An 18,360-nucleotide genomic window follows, 5' to 3' on the forward strand; every position below is an offset into this window, starting at 1 on the left:
TCAGGAGATTGCTGCATGGTAAACAGGCCAATATTTTTTGTAGATAAATGCAGATAGTCTTTGTTGAACAACCACTCCTTCAGTGACTGTTCAAAGTGAGGATGGTGCTGAATGAGGAGGCCTTATGATGGAGCCTCGTAGTGGTGGCCATCACAATATCCACTGTTCTCATGATCATGATTCAAGTGTTTGGCAACCGACTCGCAATTGCGACGGTTGGAGCATTCCAGAGTCACACAATCACCATTTGCAACTTTCACTGCCAACTTCTGACAAGCAAAGACCATGAAGAAGACTGCAGAAGATCGCCAATAGCAATCATGTGATAGTGGTATATGTTCTGTGACTGTGGGATTCACCTAATGATGGCAACTGGGAGTACCATAACTGCCTTAAGTCAGTGCATTCATCTGACTTCATGCTTTACAGTCATGTTGCTTAGCAATAGAATTGCTAATCCAGTTAGCATTATGAAGCAAGGGCTTCTATATATACATAGAACCAAGAAGGAAAGTATGCAGCACATGGCTCTGGGAAGTTTCTCCACTTCCTTAAGAGAAGCTTCACTGAGGGTCACATGACAAAGAAGGAGGAAGAGCTTTGGCATTGGAGCAGTCAGCAGTATTCTAGGCCACTGTCCAACGATCCATTGACATCTTTTTCCTCCACAGTCCCAAGCTGAATCTGGCCTACGTTTTTAATTTCTGTCTTTCTTTTGCTTGTTTCTCCTCTCTCACCAAATTTAATCCCTTGCTGTTCTCTTTCTGAGAGATGGACAGATGGACAGACAAGACTCCAAAACGTCAATACAAATTTGCTCAACCATCCTATTGGGTTGAAATGAACAAAAATGCTAAATTAAGTGATGCTGAATGTGGGAAGGACATGGACCAATTATATCCTCATTCATGTGTCTAGTTCATCTCGTCATATTTGTCGAGATAGAGAGAAATGTCTCCATGGTTACAGCCTTGGCACTGCAGGATCCTTTTCTGGAATTACACTTTGCACTTTGAATGGCTGAAGATTCCAGATAGACTACTGGCTCCATCCTTAGACATTCATTCATTCATTCATTCATTCATTCATTCATTCATTCATTCATGAGTGGTATACACATACCACTCATCTCAGTCCAATTGATCCTGGGCTGTAGACAATATCACAATATGCTATATGTCTTGCCTTGAGAACAGGGTTTGTTTTGGTTTGGTCCTTGCATGGTATCTGGACACTGAAGCTTTCCAGCTTAAAATCCTGCATCTGCATTCAGGTCATACAGCTGCTCACCTCCCTGTTCCAAATTAGCTTGGACTTCTGCCCTGGGCTTCATTCCTCTCTGCCATTTGCCCTTGACCTTCAAATTGCGTCCTTGGTCTATTTCTAAGCTACTTATTTTAGCTCACCCAACTGTGACTTGATAATAATACCATTCCATTGGGATTGTGCTTTCTGGAAATAGCCGTGCCTTCTATGTATTCTGCAAAATGTAAAGGAGCAGACAAACCTGCATTCAAAGGTTGTATGGATGCAGCATATATCAGATTGTTATGAGAGCTCAGAACATGCCATGATGGATGCGGCCAATTACAAAATATCCATGAACAAAATATTAGCCACAGCTATCCAAAGTTTTTATTTTCTAAGAATGCCTCTTGAATCTCTCAAGGTCCCAGAGGTATTGCTGAAAATATAAATTAGGCTGAATGGTGAATCTTTGCTTTGTAACCTGCTAAGTTTCCTTTTTTTAACTCAGCATATCTTTAAAAATTAGCTAGAGGAAGGAGCAAGATAGGCAGCAAGGAACATATTGTGAGAGGTTCATGTCGTGCAAGCTTTCCATACCTTTTTCTATGGACCTCATCAAAAGTGTAGTCATCATTCTCATTCTTATTTATATCAGACATCAACATTTTGTATCATTTCAATCAGCATTTCTTAACAATTTGGAGGCAAATTATACTGTATATATGAACATATAGTTATAGTTCAGCTGAAAGAATCACAAAAGATATGAATCAGAAGAACGTAAATACTGTAGCTAAAACAAAAGAAAGAGCATAAAATACATTTTTTTAGGTTGATTCATGCTGGGCTCACAGGGTATATATGCCAACTGACTCTGTATAGAAGTGATGGCCCGGAGGGGGGAGAAGGGAAAGAGGAGATGGTTTTGTAGGAGGGGGAGGTGCATGTGCATGTGCATGTGCGTGCATGAGCACCGATTGCTCACCCAAGTGGGGCCGAGAGCACCTATGACTCTCATGTGAATGAGGCCCTGAGTGCTCATGTGAGGCCCTGAGTGCTCACGTGAGTGAGGCCTTGAGCATATGCAACACTTGCGGGAGTGAGGCTCCTACCACCCGCAATGTTCACATGAGTGGGGCTGCGAACACCTGTGATCCTCACTCAAGTGGGGCTGTGAGGACCACAAACCTCACGCGAGTAAGGCCCCAAGCGCTCGCACAAGTGAGGCTCTGAGTGTCCACGCAAGAAAGACCCCGACCCTCTGCAACTCTCATGCAAGTGGGGCTGTGAGCCCACGGTAATGGGCCATGGCCCACAGGTTGGGATCCCTGACCTAGACCGCATTTTGAGTTAATCCAGTGGTTGAACAAGGCAATCTAAATAACAGTGATACTGCAGTCCGTATGTCTCTTACCAACATACACTTCAGGAAGCATATGAAAAGGCTGAGTTCAGGCTCAAAGGAAAGATTAATTTTCCACCTGAATTGTGATCTCAACCATTTCTCCTGTATTTCCTAGATTGGGGTGTTTCTCATTCTCAAGAACTTTTTATGATAAATGATAATGATAATGTTGTATGGAGCAATATACTAATGACTAATAAATTGCTCAAAAAAACCTTTACCCTTTTCCCACTATTATTCTTATCTGTATGCTTTGGCAACATCTTAATTTATTTAGAGCTAACTTGCAGGTAATTTACGCCCTTTGATTTGTGGACGTTGTTCTTTCGTGGCGTCATCACTGATAACAAGAAAGGACCAGAGAAGCCCAGAGAGGTGTGCTTCAAATGCATGCTGAAGAATCATTGTTTAAGAACTAACCAAGGAGGTCAGAGTGGAAAACAGCTGATATCTCAAAAAAAATTAACTAAGCCTTTTCTGTTTTAAGCCAAGCAGTTTCTGCCAGGAGCCTACACAGATTGATTTATTAGATTTTTATCCCATCTTTATTACTTTATAAGTAACTCAAGACTGCAAGCATACATGGTATTCCTTCCTCTTTCTGTTTTCCTCACAAACAACTCCTGTGAGGTGGGTTGGGCTGACATAGAGTGACTGGCCCAAAGTCACCCAGACAGCTTTCATGGCTAAGGTGAGACTAGAACTCACGGTCTCCCTGAAAGATCCGGTCGTAGATGTAGTAAGACCGTCAAGAGTTGAATGCCAGTGTCAACTCAGGGTTGTAAAGACAACGATTCGTTCGAAATTTCGAGTGTTTACCTAGTAAAACTTATAAATTTCGAAAGTACGAGTTTTGTCTTTAAAAATTTTTTCATAAAGTTCACTATCTCTATCCATTGACCACGCCATCGATCTTAAAACTATGAACCACAGAATACAGGATCATGACTCATCCAGTTGAAGCAGCCAAATAAGAACTGCGACAAAAAAAGATCTGCGCTTCTCAAGCATGAGACCTAGAGAAAATTAATCATTACCACATGGCCAAGATTCTTATTAAAGGAGAACTATTTTTACTACAAAGTGGGTTAAGGCAGAAAGCATAAGGAAGAGACTGGGAAGAGTAGCTGTGAGCAATTCCAAAAAAGAAGCAAGAAGAAAACCAAAGTCTCCCACTATTTCATCTCCCATTCTCTTGAATGAAGGTTTAATTTCTCTCTAAAACACCAGTAGAAAGTCAGTCCAAAATCTTGAATGAGCGGGCTTCAGGTTGAAGCAAAATTATTGAGTTCGCTGAGTCTTCCTGGAAAATTATGCAGGTCTCAAGAAAGAGTTGCAAGAAAGTTGCAAGAAAGATTAAACCTAACAGAATTTAAGGTACTTTGATTCTTTGTCCTGTGGTTCTATGTCAGTGGTGGCGAACCTATGGCACGGGTGCCAGAGGCGGCACTAAGGGCCCTCTCTGTGAGCACGCGCACCATCGCCCCAGTGCTAGGCCTTCAGCTGGGTTTTATAAAACTTTTTCGCTTTAGGCCTCCGCCGCCATGTGCAAAAAAAAAAAAAAAGGTTCAATCAGTCAATTTCAACTTCTCACAGGAAAAAAAACTTGCAAAGTTGGAATTGATTGATTGAACTTTTTAGTCCCACCCAGTCTGCCGTTACCACCGCAGCCATGCCCACCTAATGGGCCATGCCAACCCAATGGGCTCCGCCCACCCAATGGGCCACACCCACCTGGCACTAAGTGGGTTTTGGGTTGCAGTTTGGGCACTCAGTCTCTAAAAGGTTCGCCATCATTGTTCTATGTCATTTTCCTAGTGAATAGGGAGCATGGTGGCTCATGTGGTTAGGACACTGGGTTGGAGGTTAGCAAGCCCGCATTGAAGACCCAAGTATTGCATGAGGTGGGGTGAGCTCCCATCCTTCACTCCAGCTCCTGCCGGGGACATGAAAGGAGCCCCCAACTCGGCATCTCCTGGACAACAGTGATGTCACTGACTAATCCTTTCAACCCTGAAGCACCTCAATGCCCCAGAGGAAGAATAATGCTCAGTGGAAAACCTTTGCCATTTCCTCCAAGAAAGGAGTGTGAGTAGAGATGCTCTGTTTGTTTGTAAATGGCCATGTGTGGCCATTTGAAAGATATTCAAATGCCATGATATGTGTGTGTGTGTGTGTGTGTGTGTGTGTGTGTGTGTGTGTGTGTGTGTGTGCCTACAAAGATCAGAAATGTGCAAGGCATGGTACTTTGAAGTTTGAAAAAGCAGGATATTGTAAGCAGTATCAGTGCTTTTGAACTTTGGCGTTGGAGAAGACTCCTGAGAATACTGTGGACAGCCAAGAAGAGAAACCAATGTATCATTAAACAAATGAACCCAGAGTTCTCACTTGAACCACAAATGATGAGGCTCAAATTATCCTACTTCAGACATAATATGTGAAGACTTAGATCTCTGGAGAACACTCTAATGCTGGGAAAATTGGAAGGAAAGAGAAAAGGATGACCCAGCCACAAGGTGGATGGACTCAAATACATTAGTAATGGGTATATTGTTGGAAGAGCTGAAGGACCAGATCATCATGGATAAAAATTATCTATGTGGTCAGTAAGAGTCAACAATTCTTGATGGCTCATAATCAATCAACAGCATTTACAATAAACTTGTAGAAAACCTCCCATAGCTTTCTGAGTGAAATTATTTATGGGATGCAACTGAATATAAGTGAGCATTTCAGTGCCCAGTCTTTCTTCAGAATAATAGAGACGTGTACAGATTTACTGCAAATTAAATAATGTTATCTTATGAGGCCTCCTAACCTCTCTGTTGTAATCAATGGTGTAATTCTGTGAAGTCTGTTTAATCATAATGAAGTCATGATTCCACCATGAGTCATTATCTTAATCTGAATTCACATGTTGCTCATTTTTAATCAGTCAATTACATTCTTAATGCCTTGCTTACAATAATCAGATTTAGCTTCTAAAATTTTTTTTCGAAGAGTCATCTCTCCTGTTATTTTATTTGATAGAAAGGCTTTTAGCTTCCTTTAAAATATCCCATTTGCAGGGTAAGGTAACGTACCATACTCTGGGATAAATTACTGATATCACTTAAAGTAAAAGCTGATACTGTCTGCTACTGAAGAATTTAAACCGGCTTCTTTTTCTTTGTAACATTATAATGTAACCTCCCCTGTGTTTGCATTCATGAGACATAGACACACAAAAATTCTGCCCAACATGATTAGCAAATTAAAGATCATAGATGGTTATTATTAGTTAATGTATATGCTTGATTATACCACTAATGAACCAACACACCTGTTTATTAAAAGGATAAATTTTACTATTTTCTAATATCTGCTCTTTAGCCATAGCTATGTAGCCATAGCTATATTCTACTTTTCAATTGCTCCATTTTTAGAATCCTTAGTTTTCCCCAGTCAAGGCACAGAGAATCTAGCAGTAGTTATTAGACAGCGGAACAACTCTTGACACTATCTAGTATTTGTATATGTCACCACAAATTGAATGAAAAAGTATTTATTTTCCGGTAAGTCTTTTAACTGTCTGATTAATATTAAACCTCAAAGCTTAGTTTATTTTATTTTAGAATTTAAGCTTGAACTGTGATATTCAGTGTGATTCCAGTAGGAGCCCATGGACTCTCTCTTTCCATTATCAATTGACATTTATAAACAGAACAGAACAGGGTAGTTAACATGTTGTAAAGTAATTTTAAAGGATTACTTTTACTACCAAGACTAATTCTGAGCCTTTCATGGCACACATGGACATCTTTGGAAATTAAAAATAGGGTGTTTGGTTTGGAAGAGATGTCTCCAACCTAGGTAAAAATCATACAAACCAAACAAGGAAATTGCAATGTAAGATGCATCCAGGGGGAATATTGGGACTTGATCTTTCTCACCAGTTTGGTTCCAGTATATTTGGATTTAGTCATTGGCCACCACCGCCATAATGGCCATTTTATGAATGGAGAACTAAACTCTTAGTTTATAAAAGAATAAGAAAAGAACCCAGGGGATTCTTTCAAAATTCCAACTGTGCTCAAAAGGCTCCAAAGTTTGAGGGTGCTTGGAGAGATTTTGATTACTGTAATCCTATTTTGACAACTACCCCACCAAATCACAATTAGATCTTAAGGCAAAAATAATATAAAACATTTATGCTCTTTCCAGCTACCTTTCTGAGCTTTTATTGTTATAGTGTTTGTTCAGTAGACTGTTATTTTGAATTGTTTTATTGATTTTGCTTCTGACATCACCCTGAGCTACTTTGGGAAAGTTTAAAAATAAATTTGCATTCAAAACTTATGCAATTACACAAAATTAAAATTGCTAGAATTTTATTTCACAAGTGAAAGGAAAACAGAACTTTAAAAGTTCCTCTGAAAATATGCAGAATGTTACTACTACTACTACTACTACTACTACTACTACTACTAATAATAATAATAATAATAATAATAATAATAATAATAATAATAATAATAATAATTGTCATATTTGATAGCTCTCCATCTCAAATAAAAGTGACTTCTGGTGACAAAGAAAAACAAAGAATGTTTTTCCTTTGCTCAAAATATTCTCACATTCACATATATGACTACACATCTCGGAAGTTAGTTTCAGCATTCCCTTTTTAAGAATCTGCCTGGAACAGGAGTAGGCAACCTTGGCTCTTTTATGACTCGTGGACTTCAGCTCTTAGAATTCCTGAGCCAGCATGCTGGCTCAGGAATTCTGGGAGTTGAAGTCCACGAGTCATAAAAAAAGCCAAGGTTGCCTACTTCTGGCCTGGAACAACAATCCCATCACTCCATAAATTAATTTCAAACTTACTATTTCTTGTTTCCCATCTACAGGTAGTCCGTACCTAATAACCATTCCTTCAACCACAATTTGAAATTACAATGGTCCTGTATGAATCTTCCTCAAAGTTACACAATTGCAATGCCCAGTGGTCACAGGATGAAAACTTGGTTGCTTGGTAGCCTACCCACATTTACAATCCACAGGGTACACTTCAGCTCCACCCATTCACCTGTCTCCCTACATCTCTGCCACTTTGGCTACCCTGCTCTTGACCATCCCTGCTGCTCTGTACTCTGCCCCCCCCCTTTCTCCTGCCCCCCTGCTCTCCACCACCCCTGCTCCAGATGACCTTTTCTGTCTTCTTCCTCCCACTGCTGACCCCACTGTTGTGTAGAGTGGCAGAGTAGTGGGGTACAAGGTGACCAAAAGGGTAAAGATGGGGGGAAGAGAGCCGGGGGGAGCTGAAGCAGAGATGAGTACAGCAGGACAGAAGAAGTGTGAGATCCTGGCCTAATGACCGCAATCTACTGAAACTGGCAACACGAAGCAGTGAAGTCATGTGATGTTTTGCTTAATGATTACATCACTTAACAATGGAAATTCTGGTCCCAAATAGGGCTGTTAATTGAGAACTACTTGTACAAACTGATAATTGACTTAATTTTGATTTGTGCAACCTGGTTTTTTTTATTTGTACACTACTAGAATACTGTCAAGCATGAAAGACCAGGACTACATGTCAATTAAACTGATTTATTATTACTCATGCCTATGAACAAGAATCTACTCAACTAACAGATAGCATTATTTTGACACCAGATAAGAGTCAACAGAATTCAAAAGGGATTGGGCTTGATCCGCTTGTGGCTACATAGCGACTCTAAGCCAATTCCTCTTTTGACTCCACCTCAGGTTCTGCTACTCCTTCTCCTACATCCTCTGTATAACTATCTCTGTATCTCATGCCTTTTATTTATAATTATCTCCCCTGGTACAGCCATGCTCTTCAAACAATTAATATTCCCTTTAATCATTCCATTCCTCTCTTCTTTTTTCCCCTAAGGGGTCTATTCCCAAGTCTCAAAATTCTCCCCGGATAATACCCTTATAGCATTGCGATGTTCTTTTCAATGCGGTAGCTCTTTCCGTGGGTAGAAAAATCTGAAAAACAATTGTGATTTTTCTCTTTCCTCCTGAAAGGAAAGGGAAAGACAGGAGACACATCTTGCTGTAGAAATGGAAGTCCCATTTTTGCCTCACTAAGGCGTGATTTCAATATTAAATGATATTAAACATTAAATATTAAATAAATTTCTGAAGAATGCTTGCTATCACAGGTACCCCTTGTCACAATATAACATCGGTTTCTTTTCAAACCAACCACTCAGATTTATTTGCAAAAAGACCAAATACCCACAGTTTCCCCTGGAAATCACACAGGGTGGTGGGGAGGAAGGCTAGCAAATATATAAGAAAAGATACTAAGCCTTTTTTTCCCTCTTTCATCTTTTTAGAAAACAAAGGAGGATCTGTTGTGAACCAGCAATCCCTACCTGGACTCAGTTATTACCACAGTCCAGCTGGACAGCATTTGTTGTCTATAATACATTGGCAGAGGGTTATTATCATGTTTAGGTAAAACAATTGTCACTAATACATCAGTGGAAGGTGATTTATTGTTTCTCTGATACTTGTTTTGCAATGCAGAATATTATAAAAAGAAATGGATAAAAAAGAAGGATCATACTTTGATACCCCGAAGTGCTAATTTACATGCATTGTTAAAATAAATCTACGGCTAGAAAATTCAGGCTTTCCTTCCTTGCTGAGGATTACAGATAGTTAGGATAATTAAAGTAAATATTACTGATGGGATTTAAATAATATATGCATTAAATCTATATTCATACCAATCTCATTGAGGTCATTAAAAATAAGCCACATTACACAGGTACAGTACATGTCTAGATATGTTCATTAAAATTTGAAATATTAGCTGGATACTGGGAAGAAAGGGAGGGAGGGAGGGAGGGAGGGAGGGAGGAAAGAAGGAAGGAAGGAAGGAAGGAAGGAAGGAAGGAAGGAAGGAAGGAAGGAAGGAAGGAAGGAAGGAAGGAAGGAAGGAAGGAAGGAAGGAAGGAAGGAAGGAAAAAGAAACAAAACAATCCATTTCAGAAGACTGAGATCATGAGTATGTGATCTTGTTTCCTAATCAACTTTATTAAGTTTCAAAAGGCAACAAAACATAAAATAACAACAAAGGAGTGTTAGGAAGAGGAGGAAATCAAGAGGAAAGACAAGTTAAAAAGTGACAAAAAATTAGAATAAGAGGATATTTTATTATAAAGTTGTAGTGCTGTTTTGATTGTTATATTTGTATATTTTTATGATTTTGTTTTGTAGTGTAAACGGTTACCTTATATATTTATACCTTTACAGAAGAAAATCTGAATAATATATGATCTTGATGAACTGGGTTATATAAAATAATTTTCACTAAAAAAAGTCATTCAAATATAGTTTAAAAGAACCAAAAATATTTTAGAAAAACATGTCCGTTGTATTATTTTAGATTTGTAGATAAGCAATTAAAAGCCATTAGTTCAGAATACCCCTGCTCTGTGCTTCAACTGGTTAAGTGCTTCAGAAGGCAATGTCTACTTTTGATTGTACAATAAAACTTTAGTTTTATAATAAGCTGAGTTAAAACTGTAAAATCAACATATTCTTTAAAAACATGTATTAGTTATAATAATATTTCATGGTTCCAGTAGGTAGCTTTGAAAAGTACATGTAATAAATTACTTATGTTAGTAAAGTCACCAGTCTCCGAATTGGCTAATATAGACAAAGGTCTCCCAAACCCTAATACCTTTATCACCTAGGCAGCCTTTGGGGGAAATGGCATTCTTTCACCCTTTCTGTATTTTGGCACATGTTGCTACCTACAATAATAACAGTGAAAGTTATTACTAGATTTCTAAGCCAGGATTGTGAAAATTGCTTCTGTCTTGATGAAATGGCTGGATATAGCCGGATCCCTAATCTACCCACATGAGGATAATATGCCAAGCTAATATATAAATGCTAAACAAATGTGAAAGAAAACAATCCCTGAAAGATCATCTATTTTTTTTCAACTTTACAAGCCTGGTCAGGGTTTGTTTTCCAGCTGCAAATAATAGAGGACAATGGCATAAATAACAAGATGCAAATACAGATGGTAATAGAGCTTTCTCCAGATTGGGCTTTGTCAATCTATTGAATAAAGTTCCCGTATTCCCAGCCAATTTAAAAAGGGGAGATCCTAGAGGTCACTCCTCTCTGCTACTGATATATTCAATATGTGGCTAATAAAGAGTTTCTCTCTGTGAAAAGAGGTAAGGGGCAATTAGAAGGAACCATTCCTTTTATGGAGAAGCTTTTTGTACATGGACCGATCCCTTTCACATCAATTAAATGAATGAGCGTCTGAACCCCACGAATGAGAGAGGGGGGATCAGGGGCAAAAAACTAGTTCTACACAAAAACAATTCAAAATTACCAATTTATTGCTCAAGTCTATGCATAAGAATCTTCTCAAAATAATTATTTGCACCTGTGTAAAACTAAGGTTCAACGGCATTCAAGAAGGGTTGGGATTTAGTTCTCTTGTGACTGTCTAGAGATTCTAAGCTGATTCCCCTTTTGACTCCTTCCCCTGTCTCTGCCGATCTGTCTCCTCCAGGGAAAGACAAAAAATATACTGTAGTGGGAGATCCTACATAGACTACTCATGGATGGCAAAATTTAATCAACATGTACAGGTAGCTTGCAACTTACAACCATGCATTTAGTAACCATTCAAAGTTACAACAGCACTGAAAAAAGTGGCTTATGACTAGTTTTCACACTTACAATGGTTGTATCATCCCAATGGTCACATGATCAAAATTCAGGTGCTTGGCAACTGGCATGTATTTACAGCAGTTGCAGAGTCCCAGGGTCATGTGACCACCACTTGCAACCTTCCCAGCTGGCTTCTGACAAGCAAAGTCAATGAGGGAAGCCAGAGTCGCTTAACAGCTGCATGGTATGGTTTATTAAGAACAGCAGTGATTTGTTTAACAACTGTGGCAAAAAATTGTACCCCATAAACTGGGCTCCAATTCACTTAACAGTCTTGCTTAGCATCAGAAATGTTGTGGCTCAACTGTGAGCGTAAGTTGAGAACTACCAGAATGATGTCGGTGCTGGCCTAGAAAGTGAGAGACCTTGAGTTCTAGTCTCACCTTAGCCATGAAAGTTGGCTGGGTGACTTTGAGCCAGTCAGCCCAGCCCACCTCACAAGGCTATTTATGGTGAAAACAGAAAGATGAAGGAATATCATGTTTGTTTGCAGTCTTGAGTTATTTATAAAGTAATAAAGATGGGATAAAAATCTAATAAATAAATCTGTGTAGGCTCCTGGCAGAAACTGCTTTGCTTAAAACAGAAGCAACACTGCACATATACCAGTCCACAATACTTTGTAGATGTTATAAGCTAAGAAAAGATACAACAGCTGTCCTTAAACAACATGATTTCTTTTTGCAACCTAATCATAAATATGTCAAACCGTAATTTTTTTAAATTGCTGAGAACTACTAAATTTCTGTAGCATTAGAAAATATTTGTTTGGCTATGAAACTCACCTATAAGCCCATCCTTCCTGTGAACTGCATGACTTCATTAACAGCTCTGAATAGCAGTCATGAAATTGTGTGACTCCCCAGTTTTGTCCCTCAAGTTCAGATACAGACAATGACAAAACAACTATGTAGATAGGATGATATGAGCTGCCTGGGCTGATCAAGGGAATGAAAATCCTGAATCTGTATGTTAGTGAAAAATGTAACACAGCTAGTTCTCTAGCGTTTTGTGGACAATGAGCATTTTATTGTTTAGCTGCCTTGATGTGTGAAACAACTAAGATGGAGAATAAGGCAGCCTTCTCCAGCTAGGCACTTGATGTGCAGGTTGTATTACAATTCCCATAAAAACAAAATCTATTTTTTTCTTACATCCACATTGTGCTCCTCAATATTACAAATGACAAGAGACAAGTGAGTCTCAGATGTCCCTAACTTCATGACATATTTAGTGTGCTGTAATTTTCTTGTCATCGATCAGTTGCAACCGGTACTAAGCCTTAAAGGGTGATTTCTGAGATACAGATGTGCTTGCATCAAACTCAAATCCTGATGGATGCATGGAGACATCCCGTCCTTTATCTAACCAAAAATAACAAAGAGGTTTGCCATTGCCTTTGCTCAGGATTTTATTTTTAGACCTTCCCAGTCTCACCTGGGATTCCCTGGCCCAATCCAGCTTAACCTCTAAACTGAGGTAAGATTGGCCTGATAAACCCATATCTGAGAGCTGCCAGCATGCAGAAATGGTCATTATGTAAATAGTATTATTCCCCTTCCAGGAATAAAAGGCTGTGCTAAGAATAAGAAGTCATTATAAGCATTTTTTCCTAATGCATTCGGTTGCAGATGCTCCCGTTGGCAGCAAGCATTCCTGGAACAGCCGAGCAACACACACCTGGTATGTTTCTGATAGCAACAGGAATATCTAGCAGACTACTGATATCAACAAAAACTTGTTTATGTGAGGCACAGAAGCAGGTGTGTTGAATTAACATCGGCAAAGTAGTTAAGCAAGAAGACATTATTTCATTTATTTTCACCAAAAAATAATAATTAAAGCACGTTTATTTCTCATGTATTTTTAAAAGGTACTCTCTATGAACATACTTTCAAACAAATATTTTCCCAGGGAATCTTACAAAATCCTTAGAAACCGACATGTGGAGAACAAAAAAAAGGAAGGGGAGAAGAAGAGGAGGAAGAAAAAAAAGTGAGAAACATACCATGTACAAAAAGCAGTAAGTAATCTTTTGAAAAACATTCAAATTTATGTTGGGCGGCAACACATTATTCATTAAAAAGTACAATTGTAGCATAGATGAAAAGTTGGCATGAAAAACCAACCAGAGATAGAATGTCTTCTCCTCAGAGCAACAATCCACAATCCACCAATTCCAAGCCATCTCTCTAGGATAGTGTATCTCAATCTTGGCTGGCAACATTAAGCTGTATGGACTTCAACTCCCAGAATTCTGAGAGTTGACATCTACATACCATATAGTTGCCAAGGTTCAGACATGCTGCTCTAGAAAAGAATACCAGAAACAGGAGACCAACACTGAAAAGGCTCATTCCTGGATATCCATGGCTTATCCAGGCTTATCCAGGAAGCGATACCAACCACATGCTGCTAAAGATCAAGGCATGTACCAGGGTTTATGAAGCCTTAAGGCTCCAGACCTGCATTTGGCTTAGGGCTTGCACACCGTAATGAAACATCCAAATGTATAATGACAACAAATTATATTTATTTCCTTCAGATTTCATTCTACCCATCTTTTTCTTTACATGGTAACTTAAGCAGCTAAACAGCTCCGTATCTTTGTTCCAATGAAAATAATAGAAATAACTTCTAGTAGCTGGGGTTTTTTTTAACTGATTGTATAAATGTTTTTAGTCCCAATTAAATACTGGGGAGTTGTATGCTATTCAAAATTGGCAGATTGGAGAGATCTATATATAGTCCTTGACTTATGACTACTCGTGAATTTTAGAGCATATTTGTAACTCTATTGAAAAAAAATGGAAATTACTTTTCCCCTTCCTCCATGACTTTTTCTTTCAGTTCTTATGCCATGAATTATGCCATAATGTATTACTTTTTAATAAAATAAAAACATTAGTGTATAATGAAGAGTGCACAGAGTGCACAGACCAGCACAGCACCTAAATCCTCAAATGCCTTTAAAAACAGAGCAGACATGCACCAATGAATCATATCCACTTGTTGAAACTCCCTATAGTAAGAGACTTTTGTTCAAGATGTATTACTTCATTCAATAATGAATGCAAATTGCAATAAGGAACTTACTGCCCTGGTTTATCTATTCATGCAAACAAAACCTCAAACTTTCTGGACTAAAGTAAACAAGGAGCAATCAAGCTGCAATTAAGTCTCGCCAGCCTTCATGGCCAAACTAGTTTTCTAAATATTTGAATAATTAAAATAGCGATTCTAAAACTTAGGAGATCTGGAATGCTTCACTTTCTAAGGGGCATAGATATTGTATTTCCACTTTAAAAGCCATTCAGTTTTAGTCGTATGCCTCCAAGACACAGCTAAATAGAAAGTTGTTCCCTTTATGCCTCTGGGTGATCCCAGGGGCCACAATTTACCTTTTCAAGTTATGATGGCAGAAAAAAAACCAAAGAGTTTTGCAGCCCAGAAAGCCTGTTTAATGAAGGGGAAGTCCATACCTTCCAGGAAGGGCTCTCTTTATTGCTGTCTAGGTACCCCAATGGTTATTGTTAAATGAGGCGTGGAAGAGATCCCATTTGTCACATTTAGTCTGTACTTCATCCCTAAAGCAACAAAAAGTACATCTGCATGCACACATCCACACATAGTGATTTATTAAGAATCAAATAAATTCATTCTGAGAAAAGGAAACATTAATGTTTTTTGTAAAAAAAAACCCAACAATTTAAATGAGCTACTGGTATAATATCAGTCCCAATCTCTATTGAAAATAATGGGTAAATTGGGTCTACACGAATGTTATGTTAGACCAAAGTCCCACAACAACATTTAGTTGCTTCTAGTTTCTCAAAAGAGCATTTTCCATATATTTAGCTATTTCCCCAAGACTATTGGTCTATTTGGTGATTGCAATATAGTACATTATCTAGAAATCTACAGGTAGTCCTTGACTTAGAACAGCTCACTTAGTGACTGAAGTTACAACAGCACTGAAAAAGGGACTTATGACCATTTTTCACACTTATGACCATTGCAACCTCCCTATAGTCACATGATCAAAATTCAGACGCCTGACAACCGACTCACAATGATGACAGTCGCAGTGTCCCAGGGTCATGTGATCAGCTTTTGCAACCTCCTGACAAGCGAAGTCAATGGGGAAGCCAGATTTACTTAACCACCGTGTGACTAATTTAACAACTGCAGGGATTCACTTAACAAAGGTGGCAAGAAAAGTCGTAAAATGGATTAACAAATTTCTCACTTAGCAACATAAGTTTTGGGGCTCAGTTGTGGCGATAAGTTGGATAAGTTGAGGACTACCTGTATTTCCTCTACTTCTACATTTGTATCAGAACTTACGGTTCAGCTTCAATACTCTGGTCAGGTGCAATATAGTTCGCTGGGATATAGCCTTGCAGCTTTTGTCCAGGTCTGGCAAGACCATTCTCCACAAGCAGTTTGGCAAACCACCAGCCCTCCTGAGAGGTATCCAGCACTTCAAGCTTATCTCCAGGTTGAAAACTCAGATCATCTTCAGTCCGGGCTTGGTAAGGAAACAAAGCAACAAATCTGCAGGTCTGATCTACTGTTCTGAGTGGGAGTGATATCGGTGGTCCTACCGGAGAGCCATTTGTATCATCGCCTGACACCGTCTTACCTCCTGACCTGCAATCACAAACTTTGAAAAGCCAGAGCACGTAGGACTCCAGACTGGCACAATTCTTCTGGCAGCAGTTCCCCATACTGACTTGCCAGCTTCAATTTCTTCACCTTTTTTTTTCCTCCTGTCCCCTGTTATGCATTCACAAATCCTTGAAAGCTATTTTCTTCATTATCTGTCATTTCCAAACTCATCCTTCAAGCCCTTTGAACAAGATAAAAGCGAAGAGACTTTGCTGGGATTGGGGAAGATCCGCTTACTTCTTTCCTCTCAATTTCTAAAAACAAAAAAATCTTCACCAAGTTTCTTCCTCGTCTTGCAGCTACTCGCTCAGGATTGAAACCTGAGCAATGAAAAGCAAATCTTGGTGTCAGGGGAATTTTTCACTTCCTCTTCTGATAATTCAGAAAGACCTGAGCCATTCTCTTGGGAGCCAAAAAAAAAAAAAAAGGACAAAACAAGCAAATAGAAGCAGAACAGATTTTTTTTCAGCTCAATCTCCCTACCTTTCTTCCTCCTAATACTCTTTAGTCTCTCAAAAAATATAGCTACTGCAGAGAGACCAAAACCGTGTCACTCTTGGTAATGAATAACCAATCAGACTGACCTTTTGTGTTAATAAGCTGAAATGTGGACAAACTTCTTTTGTATGCACTTCCTGGTTTCTCCTCTTTCTGCCTCTCTTTTATTACACAGAGAGTGGCATATTATCCCTTCTGTTCTGCATACCACAAATAAAACAATCCGCAAAATCATTGTACCATATAAATAAATGTGTTGCTATTATCATATTTGGCATAAATTCTCTTTTATATAATTTTATTAAATGTTCTTTTAAAAACAAAATAAAAAACTGATGCAAACTAATATAGAGTAAGAAAAAGAAAAGAAAAATAAATAAAAAGGAAAGTTAAAGGTAGGAAAAAGTAAAAGATAAATAGAAAATGATACAGAGAAGCAGCTCTCAATTTTCTTTACAACAGGTGTAAGTACAATTATAAGATTACGTCTTACTCTCTTCTTTCTATTCTAATTATCAAAACCATAAATCATATAGTATGTTCATTTTTTTGTTTCACACAATAAGCATATAAAGGGCTTCCAGTCAGCAATAAATATGATTTATTGTTTGGTTTTTTTCTGATCAAAGAAGTCAGTTTAATCATCTCAGCAAGATCCAGCTCTCATTTTAAGTAACCATTCCTCCATTGTGGGCAATCCCCAATTTTTCTATCCAGGTGCTACAATAATCTCATGGCAGTTATGTACAAAAACAAAGTTCCATGACATTCTTCCAATTGTTTATCAATCAATCACAAAAGAAAAACTTCTAGTTTCAATTCTGTATTAATCTTTAAAAACCTCTGAATCAGTATAAGTCATACTATTCAAGACATGCATTTTTTAATCACAAAAATTCTCCCCAGCAATGAAAATTGTACTTCCTCTCATATTAACATGTTTTTAACTTCACTCCATGTCTTAATGTAATTATTTTGAAATAGCAATTTATATTTGTCCTAAGGATATAATATTTTACCTTCTTCTTAACCTTAAAACTAATTTGTTTATCAATTCTGTTTGAGCTTCTATTTTCATATTTTTGTTAGTAACTTCATCTTCTCTTTATTAATCTTGAAGCCTGCTAAAGCTATTCCTTTAATGTGTCAATTCATATTTCAATTATCTTTAAGGAATCTTCTAGAACCAACACAAAATCATCTGCAAAAGCCCCTAACTTATAAGTTTCTTTTTTAATCTTTACTCCTTCAATTTTCTCATCTGTCCTATATCTGTATTCAATATAAACAAGAAAAGGACTGTCAGTATTCCTGTCTTGTCCCTTTTTGTACTTCACAAGCTTTGTTAGATCTCCATTAAGAATAATTTGTGCTTTCTGCAAGGCAGGGGTGTCAAACTGCCGGCCCGCAGGCCAGATGCATCATGGCGAAACCGCACCCACCCCACTGCCAGAAATGGGGGAAAAGTCAAGATATGTTGCGACACGTCACTTGACGTTGCGAGTTTGACACCCCTGCTGTAAAGTATAGATCGATCTCATCCATTTTATAAAGTTCTGTCCAAAATTCATATCTTCTAGAACAGTGGTGGCGAACCTATGGCACGCATGCCAGAGGCGGCACGCAGAGCCCTCTCTGTGGGCACGCGCCATCACCCCAGCACGCGTGATCTCTAAAAGTTCGCCATCACTGGCCTAAGGCCAGCCAGCCTGGAGCCGCCATTGGGGAGCCCACATCCCACCCACCAGATACCCCCTGGATCGCCCCCAACCCTGCCCGGCTCCCACAGGTGTCCCTCCCCATAAGCAACA

General features: G+C 38.7%; 1 protein-coding gene across 1 annotated transcript in view; it reads right to left on the minus strand.

Annotated features, from left to right (window-relative positions):
- Positions 1-16,470, minus strand: part of FRK (fyn related Src family tyrosine kinase) — a 53,861-nt gene extending 37,391 nt beyond the window's left edge. Inside the window, exon 1 of the mRNA XM_015821571.1 lies at positions 15,728-16,470. Within this exon, the coding sequence (XP_015677057.1) occupies positions 15,728-16,110 (383 nt within the window). The 5' untranslated portion in view covers positions 16,111-16,470. The remainder of the gene's footprint in view (positions 1-15,727) is intronic.
- Positions 16,471-18,360: the final 1,890 nt, after the last annotated feature.

Source organism: Protobothrops mucrosquamatus, unplaced genomic scaffold, assembly GCF_001527695.2.
Source record: "Protobothrops mucrosquamatus isolate PMUCROS unplaced genomic scaffold, P.Mucros_1.0 scaffold1353, whole genome shotgun sequence".
In the NCBI taxonomy this organism is placed as follows: domain Eukaryota; kingdom Metazoa; phylum Chordata; class Lepidosauria; order Squamata; family Viperidae; genus Protobothrops; species Protobothrops mucrosquamatus.